This window comes from Callospermophilus lateralis, chromosome 9, assembly GCF_048772815.1.
Source record: "Callospermophilus lateralis isolate mCalLat2 chromosome 9, mCalLat2.hap1, whole genome shotgun sequence".
Lineage (NCBI taxonomy): Eukaryota > Metazoa > Chordata > Mammalia > Rodentia > Sciuridae > Callospermophilus > Callospermophilus lateralis.
Window position 1 is genome coordinate 105017801 of NC_135313.1, and position 17562 is coordinate 105035362.

General features: G+C 31.7%; 1 protein-coding gene across 2 annotated transcripts in view; it reads right to left on the minus strand.

Moving 5' to 3' along the window:
- The window catches only part of Dpp10 (dipeptidyl peptidase like 10), a 622276-nt gene that overhangs the window by 50082 nt on the left and 554632 nt on the right, over positions 1–17562 (minus strand). For both annotated transcript variants that reach the window (XM_076865657.2, XM_076865658.2), the window contains 5 exons: positions 15107–15214; positions 5055–5146; positions 4628–4675; positions 1304–1425; positions 67–114 (listed from right to left, as the gene is read on the minus strand). In XM_076865657.2, the coding sequence (XP_076721772.2) occupies positions 67–114; positions 1304–1425; positions 4628–4675; positions 5055–5146; positions 15107–15214 (418 nt within the window). The remainder of the gene's footprint in view (positions 1–66; positions 115–1303; positions 1426–4627; positions 4676–5054; positions 5147–15106; positions 15215–17562) is intronic.

The following is a 17562-nucleotide window of genomic DNA, read 5'->3' on the forward strand; positions in this document are numbered from 1 at the left end:
AAAACACATAATGGCTAATGTCAATGCCAGGCAGAACTAGTCTAAAGCAACATCCTGTGTACTCACTTGCTGGGTTGTCTGTGTTATGTAGGCTCACCACTGGGACTCTTGGACCTGATGTTAAAAATACAAGTATAAATATTTTTAAAGACATCTAAGTAATATTTATTCAAACTGTTACATGGGGGAGTCTTTTTTCCAAATGTAAGCATTTCAAGATTAAAATGTAATGAAACTGAACCATATAAAGAGGTATAATTCCGTTTTGTGGGTATTTTGTTCAAATAATTAAGAACTTTGGAATAGCACTATTTCCATTGATTTTGCTAAGACCCTCATGTTCCCAAATACCCTTTATTTATATACTTCTTTGATGTTAGCCAGCCCTATGTGCTGTACTCTTCTATCTTTAGTCTTTATACAATAATCACTGATGTTGAGGAAATTGATTCATGACATTTATTGCCATCAGCTGATCCGAAATTATATTCTATTTGTAATCAGTCACGAAAGAAAGAATTTATTTAAACTTGAAACTTTTACCTACAAGATAATGAAAAAGGGGGCTGATCATATGTTTATTTAAAAATACATTAACCAAAATCTCAAATATTTAAAATATATGTTAAGTTTTTACCATAAGATGTTATCTTGAACCTCCCTTCTTAATTAGGAACTCTATCTAAAAATCCAGTTTTTCCCCCTGATAATATTAAAGAGGTATTTTTCTCTTTTGATTATTTCATTTTAGATACCAAGAGAGCAATAACTAAAAAGGAGTTAATGTTAGTCTATTCCTTTCTCTAAAAAAAAGAACAGCTTGATGTTTAGACGGAAGGAACACTCAGTTCATCATATTATAAGAGGGCACATGGATTCCAATTTGTCTTCAGAAAACAGAGCAACAGATTAAAGAGTGAGTGATTCTTAAGAACATTCTAGAAATACTATATAATCATGGAAGATATGGCATACTGTCCAAAAATAGAAGTAATAGGTGTGATGGGATTGCTCAGAACTAAAGAAAACAGAAACAGAGAAATTTCATTTTCCATATATCCAAAATGTTTTAACAACAAACACATTGTTGTAACAACACTACTACTTTTCTTAAATAGCTGAGTTCATCAATGTATATTCACCTTTTTAAAAATACCCATGTTCATATAGCCTTTATCAATTATATATACATGAGGTCTCACTCCTAATTGCTATTTGTATCTCTAATGTTTAACAGTTAAATTTATTTATGGTAGTAATAGATAACTCATCAAATGCAATCAGAAATCCTATGTTACCTTACCTTCACAGAATAATAAAAAATGTTGATTCAAGGGACTAAAACTGGCATCAAAATATGTACATTGTTCCTTCATAAAATTACATGAAATGCATTGGCGATTTAATAATCCTTCAGTAGAAGCACTGGAGAAAGAAAATGAAAGTTAGAAGTTACTTGAATGTGTATATCACATTTAAATAAAGTGTAACTTAAACAGAAAAGCTATATCAGTGTTTGCACAGAAGTTCCTTATAAATTATGACTCACCATACACATACAAAATGAATTTCCTTTATTAATGTTCAGACACACACATTTTTCTTCTCTGTAATAAAATTAAAATTATGCATGCCTGTATATATGTAATATGTATTTATATATGGCTATAAAGAAACTGATTTCCATAGGACTCAATGTAACTTATTGTTATTTGCATTTTCTTTACACATATTTCTGTACTTTTCAGACTTAAAGGAAATTGGCCACAGATAGAGATAAAGTAGTCACTGATAAATGTCAGTTCAAAAAATAAATAAATATTTCCACAATTCACACAAAGTCAAGCTTATGATTTTCTAAACTCAATAGTCTAAGCATTAGAATTTGGCATCAATGTCATATTTTTCCTCCCAAAGTACCTGCAATAAAAAGTACTTATTGGAACTGTTACATGGGGGAGTCTTTCTTCCAAATGGAAGCATTTCAAGATTAAAATATAATGAAACTAAACCATATAATGAGGTGTAATTTCGTTTTGTGGGTATTTTGTTCAGAGAATTAAGAACTTTGCAGTAAAATGTTAGGTGAAGAAAAGTAACTTCTGTATTATAATACATATAATGCTAATGATAACACATGCTTTAATAAATACAGGAGGTAAAGAGAAAAGTTATCATCATCTTTATTTTACAATAATGGTGCTTAACATTATGGGGCAGACATATTCACCCAAGGTTAAATTACTTATATTGAATGTCTTATTTTATAAATGATATTATCTTACTTAATGGATGAAAATATAACTGAGAATATCTTTTAAAAATTGTACAAAATTTTCTCAGTTGCATTTTGGAATGAAACACGATTTGGGAATTTATATACAAATAATAGTCACATTGGTTTCAACATGCAGTGGGCCACAGTCATGGGATGGAGCAGTGGTGTTAAAGTGGGTACCAGAAGCACCAGAAGCAATGGAATGTTAATTTGAGTTCACAAGTCAAAATTTCACACATTTGAAACATTGCAAGCTAATTATAATTCATACTTTAACTTTACTAAAGGCAATATAATATGTATTTACTAGGCATGTAAAACAATTTAGCTAGTTTACCAGTATGATGACTTATAAGATAATCATATCCATTTATATTGTTGATTGTGATAAAATATATAGAACATAAAATTTACCATTTTAGCCATATAATCCAGTTTCATTAGTTATATCAGAATATTGTATAACCAGCAACACAGAGAGCCTTAGAAATTGTCCCACTTTCACACAGCAATCCAGTGACTAAGACTTAAAACTTTTCCCTTTCTATGCTTCCATGAAGCTTTCAGATCCAAGCTCCCTAGAGATTTATGCTGATATTTTCTCATTACTTAGATTATGAGATTGCCAGAATAAGAAATGCAAATTTTGAAACTAAACAAATGTATTACCAACTATGTTAATATAGTTCTGAGTATGCAGGGAACTCCGGGGCCATACATTAAGTCAACCATTGACCATTTTTATAGCTTGAGCAAGACACTGATTGAGTTTTCTGGATCAAACACTAACATTATCTTACAGTCAAGCCAACTGGCATTTGATGAGCTATTTAAGGGAAAATTTATTGGTACTACATTTTCTTTATAGCACAGTTGGTTACACTAGTACAGGTCATAGATATATTGACTGCTCTGCCTCCTCAGGAGAAAGATGAGGCAAGCTCACAAATCTTAGGATTCATTGTGATTCAAATCACATTTTACAATGGTAAAAGGAAGGGAGATTGAGGCAGTTCCATTTGCTCACCTTAACCAATCTTAAATTCTGACATGGTTATTTTTCTTTAAGAGTTTTATAAAATAGAAGCAATAAAACAATGATCAAATAAATATTTTCACCCTCTGAATGATTGTGCATTAATTATAATATGTGTTTCAAGAAGATAAGCTTAAGGTCACCAGAAAGAAAAAGTGAGTAGCACTTTTGATTAACACCTCTAAACCAAAATTTGAATTGATATCTCTTAACAAACAGCTTTTCTTCAGTAGAAGATAATGAAAGTCGTCAGAATTTGGGAACATGAGTTCCAGAAGGTCCCAGAGAATAAACAAAGAAAATGAACTTCTGGGAGGTATAATAAGAAGGAGGGATTGCTTTATAGGAAAAAGAATTAATTGTACATGAATGAGCGTGCAGGGGCGAATTAGGGGGAGTTAGGGTTTTGCTCTCAAAGGAACATCTAGGCTACTTGGAAAGAATCAGAGGTGATAGTTCTTCAAACATGGTGCATTTCCACTTAAAATAGGACATGGCAGTTTTGACATTTAAAAAATGGACCTATGAAATGAAAATTAGAAAGTGTGTATGAAGTCTAGAATTAAGAGGTCATTGGCTGCCCCAAAATAAAAGTCCTTTCTTGTAAAGTCTGAAGAATGCTTTGTGAGTGAGGAGACATTGTAATGATAAATAAGTGTGTCCTCCAGCTCTTTCTATGAATACAGCTCTACATTTGGGAAAATTAGGCAGCTGTAAATACTCCCTCATGTACTGTTTTGTTTTAGTTATGTGATGAACATTCCTTAAATAATGTTCACAGCAGTCTCATTGGATTTTATGAACTATGGGACAAAAAAGGAAGCTTCTGCTTTATACTCTCCACTAAGTGCTCACAGAGCTATTATGTTTTTTATTTAGGAACAAATTATATATGTGCTGCATTAATGTAGCAAAAATTCAAAATGAGACTCAGCAGAAGAAGTGGATACTGGGGAAGATACATAAAGTTCAAATAATGTGGAGAATTGAAAGAAGCAAATTATAGAGAGAGAGGGAGAAGGGAGAGAAGGAGAGAGGAGCAGACAGAGAGGGAGAGAGGGAGAGGGGCGGGGAGAGAGAGAGAGATTCTGAAATTAAAAGCAGATAAAGTTTCCTTTTATCAGGTATAATCCTTCAGACTCATAGAGGACCCAGAACCAAGAGATGAGACCAAGAATATGAGGTTTTATCACACGATGGCTCTTTCCTAGCCATGCTGAAAATAACATTTCAAAATTTTGCACCTCTTCATCATTTTGGGTTAATGGCTATTAAGAAGCCCACCTGTCAGGAGATCCTTTCACAGTGCCTACCTGTACAGCTGCCTCCCTCTGGGAGAAGACTCTGTGCTCAAGAAGTAACTGTCCAGGAGAGAAAACAGCACAAACATCAGTAATGATGTATCTTTGTCACACTCAGCTTTCACTTGAATTTTCTAAACTGCGGAAATACAAGCAAGTGCTGTTTTGCTGTTCAACCACAGGACTTTGATCCATCTGAAAAACGTACATTTTGTTCTTTATAAAATCGTCACCTTTTTTCGTAATCTCAGTCTGTATGTGTCATGTGTATGCTTCTGTGTAAGATGTCTTTAAGTGAAGTATAGAAGTCTTTGAAAAGAGATTATTCTTTACACGGCTGGCTATTTTCACTAGAATGGTAAGCAAAACAAATCTAGTAGAAAAGATCTCATTTGAAAAATCTGACTTCCTGCCTGACGTGAAACCAAAAAGCACTCACATTTTTTGACTCGTTTCATCATATGCCAAAATCTTTATCACTTCCCAGTTGCCTGATGTCAAATGCCGCACAGTAATTTGCTCACTTTTACTCTGCAAAGAAATAGAAGATATTGATTTTCTTTTTATTTAACCAGCACCTCTCTAGTAAACATGAAAATACCAACTGCTGGTGCCACATTTAATTTTTTTAGTTCTCTGCTAACATTCAGTTTTCTGTCTTAAATCTCCAGGAGACACACACACTCTTAGAAACACAAAAGGACACTGGATTGCACCTTTATTCCTGAGCTATAGAAAAATCATTCAGAAAACTTCAGGTGAGCACACGCCTATGCATGAACTTGATAGCAGACTGGTAGGAACATAAGACTTTAATCACTCTTTCCTAAATGATTAGAAGCTGTGTAGTTTAGACAACTTTACATAAAACATTTCAGCACAAACTTTACTACAAATAAATAATTATAAAAACTGTAAAATTTTTAATAGAAATAATATTATTTCAATAATATTATTTATTGAACATTATAAATCTGGCCAAGAACAAGAAGTTTCCACATTTGTTTAAGCCTATCTGACTATCTTTCAGGAACATTCTGAAATTTTCCTCACAAAAAGTTTGTACATTTATATTCAATTTCCTATTTATTGCTAAATATATATTTTTATAAAAAGTACTTTTCCTTTCATTACAGATTCTAATTGATTTTTACATATAAGAAATCTATTATTTTTATTTTAAATATTGTTCTCTTACTGAATACTTTTCCAAGTTTATGACCATTTATTAATTTTTCTATGATTTTATGTTAAATAATTCCTCCAATGCAATGTTTAAAGTAGCAATAGCATGTATCTTTTTTAGTCCCTGACTGCAATGGAAATGTTGGTGATATCTCTTTTCTAAATAAATATTATATTTTAGGCAGAGATGTGTAAATTTTAGGTTTTATAAAAAGAATTTAGTATTAAGTTTTGTAAAAATTTTCACAACTTTTATTAAAAAGAAAATCTATGCTGTAGCACAGTATAACTTATGTGGGATTATCTGTCAAAGCCTGGAATTATTCTCAGTAAAATAAGTCATATAAGCCTGGCACTCCTTTGTGGCATGATTCTTTGCTAAGATTTTATTTCATCTGTGTCATAAGTCAGTTAAAGCTCTCTATATCCTGGGGACAATTTTGGCTAAATATATTCCTCAGGAAATTGTTCATTTCAAATAAAATTTCAAATAAATTGGCATAGAGTTCTAGAAATATTCTCTAATGGTTTATTAAAATATCTTTTGGTCCCACTAGTCATTTCTTATCTTGTCTAATTTTACTTTCTTGATGGGACTGTGGCGCACACCTGTAATCCCAGCAGTTTGGAAGGCCTGAGGCAGGGGGATTTCAAGTTCAAAGCCAGCCTCATCAATTTAGTGTGGTCCTAAGCAACTCAGCTAGACCTTGTCTCTAAACAAAATGTGCAAAAGGGCTAGAGATGTTTTGTAGTGGTTGAGTGCTCCTAGGTTCAATCCCTGGTACCACCACCACTACCACCATTATCATCGTAATAATAATTTTACTTTTTTTTAAAATCTCTCTTGTTGATTTAGATCAAGTTTTGTTCTGTCTTATTTCCTTTTCCTCATTCTTTCTTCTTTTCCTTCTTTCTTTGCAAAGAAAAAGCATTATTTTTTAAATTTATTAGTTCTATTCTTTCTGTTTATAACCACTTGGTTTTCTGTCTTATGTTGATTTTTACCAATTGCTTTCTAGGTGTTTGAGTTGAGAATCCAATACATTTGATTCTATTCTTTCATTTACATTTTTATAATTACTTAAAGCTCTATATTTTATTCTGACCACTGATTCTGAGAATACATGCTATCATTCTTCCTCATATTATTATTGATATTTTATAAATTTTGCAATTCTGGATTGAATTCTGCAGAGAATGGTAAAATTGAGAAAATTTACATTTTATATATTCTACTCAGAAAACCTGTTAAAAAATGTAATATGGAGCAGCATGTGGTGGTATACACCTGTAATTCCAGTGACTCAAGAAGCTGAAGTAGAATGATCACAAAGTTGGAGACCAGCCTCAGCAAATTAATGATACCTTGTCTCAAGAGAAAAAAAAAAAAAAAAAAAAGCTGGAGATTTGGAGAATGTTGCTCAGTGGTATAGTGCCCCAGGTTTAATCCCCAGTAACACACACAAACACACACACACGCACACACACTCACACCCACCCCCCCCACACACATAAAATCTTACTGATCTCTAGGATATTGCACTGTGATTACATTATTTTTATACTTATCTTTTAGTTTTATGTTGATACAATATTTTTATTTTATTTTCTTTATGTGGTGCTGAGTGTCTAACAAAGTGTCTCACACATTCTAGGTGAGCACTCTACCACTTGAGCCACAATCCCAGCCCCCCCCTTTTTTTTTCTTTTTTTTTTTATTGATTGTTCAAAACATTACAGAGCTCATGATATATCATCTTTCATACATTTGACTCGATTGGGTTATGAATTCCCATTTTTTCCCCAAATACAAATTGCAGAATCACATCGGTTACACACTCACATTTTTACATAATGGCATATTAGTGACTGTTGTGTTCTGCTACCATTCCTATCCCCTACTATCCCCCCCTTTTTAATATTAATTTTTTAGTTTTAGGTGAATACAACATCATTCTTGCTTACAGAAGTCAGTGAGTTTTTATTCTTTGTCCTGTATGTGTTCAATTTTGTTAATGTCTCATATAAAATTGAAGGAAATATATTATGTTTCATTGATGTGTGTTCAAATATTTATAATTATATTAATATATCCTAATTATCTACCTATGCTATATCTATGGTCTCAAGTCTTAGGTCCACTTGACTCATTTCTACTCAGAGCAAACATTAGTTTTTGTATGACTCTAATATTTCTAAATAATGATTTTGTTGAATACCATAGAATACTATAAAGTTGAATACCATATGCTGTCTATGGCTCAGATATAGATTTTTTAACTACTATATATTTTTTATAATTTATTTTCTTTTGTTCATCTTTAATGCTTTGAGAATAAATGCTCTCTTATTTGGTATCAAGATTTTAGCCTTACTGAATAATTTTATTTTAGATGTCTATTTTGCATAAAGGATTGAATTGGATTCTTTACAGAAGACAAAATGAAAATCAGTTTTTCTTTTAGTGTGTAAATTAGGTCAACACAACTTTTTTTTACTGTTAAAGACCTCTATCAATTTTTATGTATTTATCATGAATACTATGTCTAAAGAGTTAGTGCTTCAAAACCTGGTGCTAGGTTTGCATTTTAGCTATACAATTTAAGCTTACATTAATAACTTTATCAACCTTACACAGATATCTTCTTTGGTTTCTAGAATATTTTTGCTGTTGCTTACAGTTGTTATATCATGATTTTAAATATTATCTCTTCCACTGTTTTCTTATTAATCTCATTTAAGAACTCCAGTATGGAATCAGTTAGATTTTAAGTTGTAGCTATGTCTGATATTTTGTATTTCTTTATTTTCATTCTGTTGGTGGTTTTCATTTATCTCCTTGGCATATTTTTAGATTTCTCTTTATTTTTCCTTGAATACCTTTTAATGAATTTATTTGTCCTTCTTGTTTTTTTTTCCAGTTTCCTCCTGATTTCTACTTTATGAAGCTTGTAGTAAGTTTTAAACTTTTCATTTGAGTACACTGTCTAAGGCACTACTGTCATTTGCAAGTATTTGTGAGCTAAAGGTATAAATGTAACATGAAACATAATTTGTGAGATTTTAGACAGATACAACCTAAGGTTGATGTGGAATTTTAAATTCAGACATTTTGTGGTCAAGCTTCCCTAGGACAGTAACCGTGTGGATAGATATCCTCACTTATTTTCAGGTTCTTTCATGAATATGTCAAGATCAGAATACTAATATCTGTATGTTTTAGTGCATCTTTAATGTCAATATAAAGGATGAAAGAATTTTTACAACATTAATAAAGAAAACTTGCTCAGTATTTCTAAATGTCAGGACAAAATTTCATTCACAGATTTCTAAGTTGATTAGTTTCTTTTTCAGAGAATTTAATATGTGTGTGTGTGTGCGTGTGTATGTGTGTGTGTGTGTGTGTGTGTGTGAGAGAGAGAGAGAGAGAGAGAGAGAGAGAGAGAGAGGACAAAAAAAAGAGGCTGCACTTAAATGATCCTGAGCAAAAAATTCAATGCTTTGAAAAATGTTTGAACACAGCGAACACAGGAATAAAATTTTACACTATTGACTTCAAAGGTCCATTTACTTCAAAATATTTTGCTTCTAAGTGTAAGAAGAAAACATCTCTTGTTGAGAGTCATACTAAGAACCTCACAAGCTTTTGATTTTATTTCAAACATCTGTAATTGCCTTGCTTTTTATATTTTTACCAAGGTAAATATGAGCTGGGAAATAAGTTGAATCCCCATTCCACATTTTGTAGCCTAGACTTAATTTCCAATAATATATATATATTATATATATATACTGAGTTTCATAACAGTCAACACATTAATTTTGATCCGGATGCAAAGTAAATAACTCCAATAACAATCAAAATATAGTAGATTACTCTACAGTTCATAAAAAATACATAGCAAGTGTCTTGACTGCTTTGCATAAGGGGTATCTGTACTCCAGTTAGCTTTTCAAATACTTTCACCAGAAATACAGTCTCAGGAGAGAAAATTTAATACAGCAGAAAATAACAATTTTTACTCCACAACAGAATTGCTTTCTTTCATTGCATCCATAATCTCTGCTATATTAATTGGTAGAATAGAAATGCTTGAATATGAATGTAAAAACATAATAGACCTCTGAATGAAGCAATATGGAAACATACTTCAAATTGAACTCACATGTCCACTCTAATTTTAGTGGAAAGAAAAGAATTAAAATTGGAGATTTTGTTCATTCTTAAAAGAAGCCTGAAAATCCAGAAAATAGTGGTTTTATTTGGAATTAGGCCTCAGATACCTCTCCTGACTTGGGTGGAAATTTTATCTTAGTCCTAGAAGTTAAATATCAATTTTATATTTCTATTTGTGAAATAAAAACATGTTGATATCAGTAAAAATTTAATGGTACCTTTGCTTTTAGCCTATTCATTCAACTATCTGAATTCTGTTTTACTTTTATATCTTCTAAATAAGGAAAATGTTGTAGTGCTTAAAAATAGAATGCTTTAATTTACTGTCTATTCATCACATTAAATGAGCTAATTGTTTTCAGACAATGTCCTAATCAGATACACCAGTGAAATTTAATGAAAAAATTTTATTGGGTTGATTAGGTGATAGAACTGTGAATTGGGGGCATGTTATTTTTCTACAGTATTTGTAATGAATAATGGCACATAGAAGTGTTCCAAGTGAAATCATCAGCTCTCATGGGTAAAACCTCATGTTGATAAATAGACAAAGTAAATGGATTCACCAACATGTGATTTTTCATTCAACATAATTTTAAAAGATGACATTGTAGTTGCTTGTGTCCACAAATCTGAACCAGTTAATATAATGGGAACTGTGCTTACCCCATATTTGATTAAAAAAAAAAAAAAGAAAAAGAAAAGGTCCCATGCCTTAGATAAAAGCTTTTCATTGAAGCCTGAATTGAATTGCAGGAGGTGTGATATTATAGTTCCTGAAATGGGAGTCCATAACTTAGAATGTCTACTTAATAAATATTATTTGGGAAGGAAGGGGAGAATATCTGAAGTGATTAAAAAAAAAAGAAAAAGAAAAAAAAGTTAACCTCAGTGATAACTTCAGGAGGTACATTAAAGAAAGTACATAAGTGGAAATTAATATGCACATAGTCAATAATGGTGGAGAAGAACAATTTCACATATAGTAGCATAGACTTGATTTTTCATAAGAAGTTATTTTAGCACTATAGAAATTTAGAAAAGTCAAATTTTTGAAATATTGCTTTTAATTGAATATGTGAAAATAAGAAAATGCTCACAATGCATGCCTTTACATATTCATAATAAAAGTAATTGGGAAATACATGTATAAGGGAATAGAAATATTTTACATTTAATTAAAGAATTCCAGTTCTGCTAATTTATCAATACTAAAGAAATAATTCATAACTTCAATAAGCTTTATGTACAGTGCCATCTATAGTTACAATAAATTGCCATTCAATTAAACACTTAACAATTATGATTATGTGCATCCAATCAACTAAATGCTAATAATCTAAAGGGTTTTTTTGTTTGTTTGTTTGTTTGTTTTTTGTTTTTAAGTAGCATTATGGGAAAAGTTTGCATTGAAAATCTAAGTTTAAAATTTCAGGACATAATAGTATAATTTATATAAAAATACAATTATGTTTAAAGGGAGAAGACCAGAGGAAAATACATCAATCCAATCTTTTTATTTTTTGCAATTATTTTAACAAGGATAGTTTCTGTAAATAAAGGGAAAAAAAACTACTATTGCATTTGTACTGATAACTCTCACTATAATAAAAATAGGTTGAGAGCAATAACTCAGTTTGTTGCCCTTCAATGTTTTTTATCTAGTCACTGATTTTTATAAAAGACAGCAAAATGTTTGCAAAAATGTACTGATTTCACTTAAATACACATGTTGTGAGTGAAGTGGGATGCTCTCAGCCAAGCACAAAGATGTGCAGGGGTGGTCTTTCTGACTGAGGGGGCAAAGCCTCCTGGTCCCGTCACTTCTCACTTTCTGGCATGCCCATGTTGAGGGTACAACAGAACAGCAAGAGCAGGAAGACAAGTACAAGGTCATCAACATTGGTATGTGTTAGTATTTAGACAGCAAATTTTGTGCTATTTTGCAAGATCAAGTTTCCACTACATATCAATACCTAAACAAATATATTACACATGCACAGGCTTTGCTCAAATGCCTTTAAACAACTAGAATGTCATTTTCATGGGAATAACTGTAAATGGAAAAAAAAAAGTGTTTATGCATAAGAGTGCTTATTCCTGAATTATTTCTAATATCAAAAATAGAAATCACTTTAATAATGAAGAAAATTGGATCATTTAAATACAGAATAATAATACATCTACTTGAGGGAATACTGAACAGAAATTAAAATCACATTTAAGAAAATATTAAATGTTAAATATTAGGAACACAATTAAAAGATGTGAGAAAAGTTATTCTTTAAATATTGCAAACCTAAATTATGATTTGCTTGCAGTCTTTAAAGGAAAACTACATATTTTAGTATAAAAAGAAATTGGAAATATATGCAGAAATTTGTTAAAGATATCAGAATGTGAGATGATGAGATTGTGGGCAATTTTATATATTGTATTTATTTTATTCAGCTTTGAATTTTTCAAATTTTTATAGTGTATATAAAGTAACAAGGCAGGCTAACAAAATTCACAAAACATTTTTTTTATATATGATATTATTAAATTGAAGCAAGCAAGTGTTTTTTTGTGTTTGTGTTGGGGGGGTGGTATACTGGGGATTGAACTCAGGGGCACTTGAACACTGAGGCACAACCCCAGCCCTATTTTGTATTTTATTTAGAGACAGGGTCTCACTGAGTTGCTTAATGCCTTCCTGTTGCTGAGGCTGGCTTTAGTCCTTCTGCCTAAGTCTCCAGAGTCTCTGGGATTATAGGCATGTGCTACTGCAACTAGCTGAAGCAAGTAGTTTTAAACTTTTTCCTAAAATAATATGATGCATGTATGTGTGTAAACTCAGGTAAAATTGTATTTACATGAGCACAAAATCTGATTCATTAAGAAAACAGATTAATTTTAGTCAATTGTCAGAATATCCATAAGTAATCATGTAGTCATGGTAATTTCTCAGTGTGGCAACCCATAAATAGGCTTGAAGAGCAACCAGAATGGAACAAGATGTTTTTCCTTTATGGAGGCTTTGCTAGAATCTCCATAATAAAAAAGACACAAAACAAACACATCTGCTCCATGAAGTTCTTCTGAAAATTTTAGAAATAACCAATTAGACTGCATGTCAGGCTGCTTCAATTGAGCACAGAAGGTTTTTCTTTCTTTTTCCATCACTTAACAAGCAATTCTTGCTTAGTTGTGTAAACTAACTCTCCACAGTCTCCACAGGCTGCCATTTGTCCAGTAATATACTTGACTCCGTTTTTCCTGCTGATATGTTGAACAGATTTTCTACTTTTTGGAATTGTACCTATAAAGACATAGTGTGCATTCATCCTATCCTCTGCTATGTCTTTTCAGTATCCATAATTTGTATGTGATCTTTGCTACTTAGATATTTACACAGCTTGCTAAATATAAATTACTGGAAATTAAAATTCAACAAAATGCCACAATTATTTATTTGACTTGAAAAGCATGAATTTTGGTTTTGTCCAAGATATTTACCTAGTGTTTGTTATAACAAAAGTTTACTTGTAGCAAAAGTTAAGTAAAATAATTGCTAGTGATATTTCTGGTTTACATATTTTTAAAAAATGAAAATATTACTTTAAAATGCTACCTGCCTGATATAGTTTAATGGTTTGCCTCGATTGCCAAAATGTTACTCATCAATAAATGCATACATTTATTTAGAACATAAAAGGGATAACATTATACATTAGTTTATATTCAGTTTTTACAACTTAATAATTATATATATATATATATATATATATATAAATAAATCTACATCTCTGTATGTTCAATCTGCATCATCATGTATGTTCTCAGTTATTTATTTCAGCCTTCATGAAAATTAATGTAAAATCCTTGACAATTATTTTAATAAAATAGACCTTAGGCAAGCTTTGAATTTTGAACCATTGACACAAGATATTGAGGCTTCAAAGCATTAGGCTGATCAATTTAAATATGTACAGGTAGCAAAAATTACTTTAGAATGTGTACAAGAGCCAAAAGTTTTTTAAATGTCAAAGTAGCCAAGATACTTAGGAAGTTTTTGGCACATTTTTCCTTTTCAATTTTTGGTGGGGATAGGTACTGGGGATTGAACCCATGGATGCTTAAACACTGAACCACATCTCCAGCTCATTTTTATATTTTATTTAGAGACAGGGTCTTGCTAAGTTGCTTAGGACTTATTGATAAGTTGCTGAGGCTGGTTTTGTACTCATGATCCTACTGCCTCAGCCTCCTTAGCTGCTGGGATTATAGGTTTACACCACCTCACCTGGCTGCCCCCTTCTCTTTAGTTTGTTCTTTGTTTCTATGAAATGATTCTGGCTTGTTTGTAAAACTGTCATAAAGATTCCAACGTAACCACAAATATTTATCATTATAAAACTTCTACCTGTGACACTGTGGTGATTATTTAGTTTATTTTGAAGAATGCTTTATTTCCTCAAGAATGTTTGTTATTGGAAATTAAATTAAACTGATATTAATCTTTACATATTGAAAACAACTGTGAATTTACTGAGTTTTTAAATAATTAACAAAACATTCTTACCTGTTAACATTCTTTTAAAGTTTAGAGGAAAGCAAAAAAAATTCCCTACTTTTATCAAAAAGACCACAAGTATATTATACAGGGCCTGTATCTTTGACAATACATAAAAATTCATCTTACATAGTTTTTTTTTAATCTACATTGTGTTTTTCTGTGTGGGTGGGTTTAATTTTGATGGACATTGAAATTGCTTTCAACATTTAAAATTTTTATAACTCCTTGAAAATATTATTTGTACAAAATGGTAATAAATATATGTTGGATAAAATTCTTCCTCTAGATTGTCCTCAGGTCTTTGAAAGTTGGATGCTTTTCATTGATTAAATGTTCTACTCCAAAGTCCTCAGTCCATAGCACACATGTACAACTCAATAAATTTAATTGCCTTCTGAGACTGTTTTGTGCAAGATTACTGCTTACATTTATGACTATGGACTGGGTTCTTTTCTTAAAATGTCTATGAGTTGTATATGAGAGAGCTTCACAGAGGCTCAAAACTCCACAAGAATTGGACTTTCAGGGACATAATAATCAAGTTGAGGTACAGAAAGAAGCCAGCACTTACCTGGATGAGGAACATAGCTATGTGATGGAATTCTCCACGGCCCCCCTGCTTTACAGGAACCGTCATAAAGAATTTACTGCCGTCTCTAGAAAACACGGGCTCCTCGTTCTAAAATACATATAAGAATATGCATATAAGAATCCCAAAATGGCACATGAAATTTATGTTACCAACTACTGTTAAGTCAAGCATGGTGTATAAATTACTGATTTAGAATTACTTTGGAAAAATGGTCCAAGTATTTAAAAAAACAGGGATTGACATTCAGTATTTTAAAAAATTGAACCTCATGTAACATTGCCAGTAGGTATGTGAGTGGTACAAATGATGGGGAAGCTTATGCACAGTGGACAGACATGACACTTTTAAATTGATTCACACAAAAACTTTCATGTGAAATTGTTTGGCAATTTATTCTTCATAGGTAAGGAAGACAGGAAAATCTACATCAGTTTATAAAATTTTTAAAAAATATAAAAGCTCATAACATAGTTCATATAGTTTTCAGAACTCTTTCATGCAGCAATTCTAGTTACTTGAAGATTCAATACTGAAAATGAGCACAAAATTACTTAAAATATGAATACAAAAAGGCCACAGAACTGGAAGCCATAGAAAATAATTTCATTCCAATTTCTTGTTCCATTGATTATCTCTCCACAAACACACAAACAAAATGCCCAGCCACACCTGTGAATTCCTAACTGATGGCATTTAATTAAACTATAAAGACATACTGAATAAATGAAATTATTTTTGAAAAGGAAACAATGAAAGTCCCATTGAAAGATTGCTTTATCTTCCAGGAGAATGTTAGGGGAATGTATTCATCTGAGAGAACACTGAATTCCTTCCTATCAAATTAATGAGAGTGGTTATATACATGGTATGAAAGAAAGGCTTTGATAGAGTTTACTCTGTAGATTTAAAAAATAGCTTTCCAGCCCTTTTAAGATGACTTGTCCCTATGTTTTCTGATCATGTCGTCTTGTCGTGCTGTTCCCTCCCCAGGCTCCTGACCCACAGTCTTCGGAATTTTTATTACCTTCTTCTAGCTCGCTCTCTTGTCTTCTTCGTGTCTCTGTTCCAATGTCACTTTATCAATGAGGAGTCCACTGATTATTTCATGTAAAGCATAACCAGATAAGCCAGGTCATCCAAGTCTACTTGACATTCTTTATCATCTTTTGCCTTCCTTCTACTTTTTAAATAGACCATCATTCAACATGCATTTTGTGTGTGTATGTATGTGTGTGTGTGTGTGTGTGTGTGTGTATATATATATATATATATATATATATATATATATATATATATATAATTGTATGTGTCTGCTATGAATGCAAGCATGTAGAGATGAATGTACTTATTTAATTTTGTTCTATAATGTGAACCCCACAAGGCAGGAACCTTCAATGCTACATCTCCACCATTTGGGACAGTGACTTGTAAATTGTGCTTGATTATATTTTCCTAGTCTACTTCATGAACACTTAGAAAAACAATAAATTGAAAACTCTAAAATACTATACAATTCAATGTCAGGAAAATAGCATTACTGGCACATGATAGATACAGACAAAATATTTGACTGAGTAAACCCCATTTTTCAACTATGATAGAGTCATTAATTCTTTTTGTTCCATCTCCTGTCACTCTATCTTTAGAGCAATTTTCCATGTGGAACAAACTTTCTGTTTTGTTCTTGGGGTACTTCATACTTTACTTTTTAAAAAAAAAAACTTAATTTCATGAGACACACACCATTTTTTAAATTTACCTAATTATAGAACTTCTATAAGTTAAGGAATCTCTCATTAGATATTCTAAAACATATCCTGTATTTACCTCCTTCATGTCTTTATGAACACTGTAAACTATGTTGTTGGTCTATTAATTTGTTGGCTTACTCTCCTAGTCAATTAATAATTAAATTTGATTTGCTTAACTCTATTGGATTGGACACAGTAGGTGCCCAACTCATAATTGTTGAATAGATGAATGCATGTACACAATAGCCAAAAATGTTTGTTTTACACAAATATCACTCTATCTAACCACACTTCCTACAGTATGTTGAACTTACTCAACATTCTCTCATAAGCTGAGCTTCATTCAACAGATAAATAGTCATTGTTTGGTGAGAGATACTCAGCATTTTCTCACTAACATCACCTCCTCTTCCATTTTGGTGCCTTCAAAGTAGTTCAGAAAAAGAACAGATGAAGGGTTCTACCTGAAATGTTTGCTAGTCTTCAAAATTTTACCACCAGCCAGTATCTGACTGGAAACATCCAACTGTGTACAAGGGGAGCCAATCTTATTGTTGACTTTTATGACCCTAAGGAAGTCAGGGTTTCTGATACACATGGCACTGAACTTAGGTCATTGAACTTGTTAACTTGACCCAATATATTGCATACCAGTCATCTTAACTGAAAGTCCCTTAAAGACCA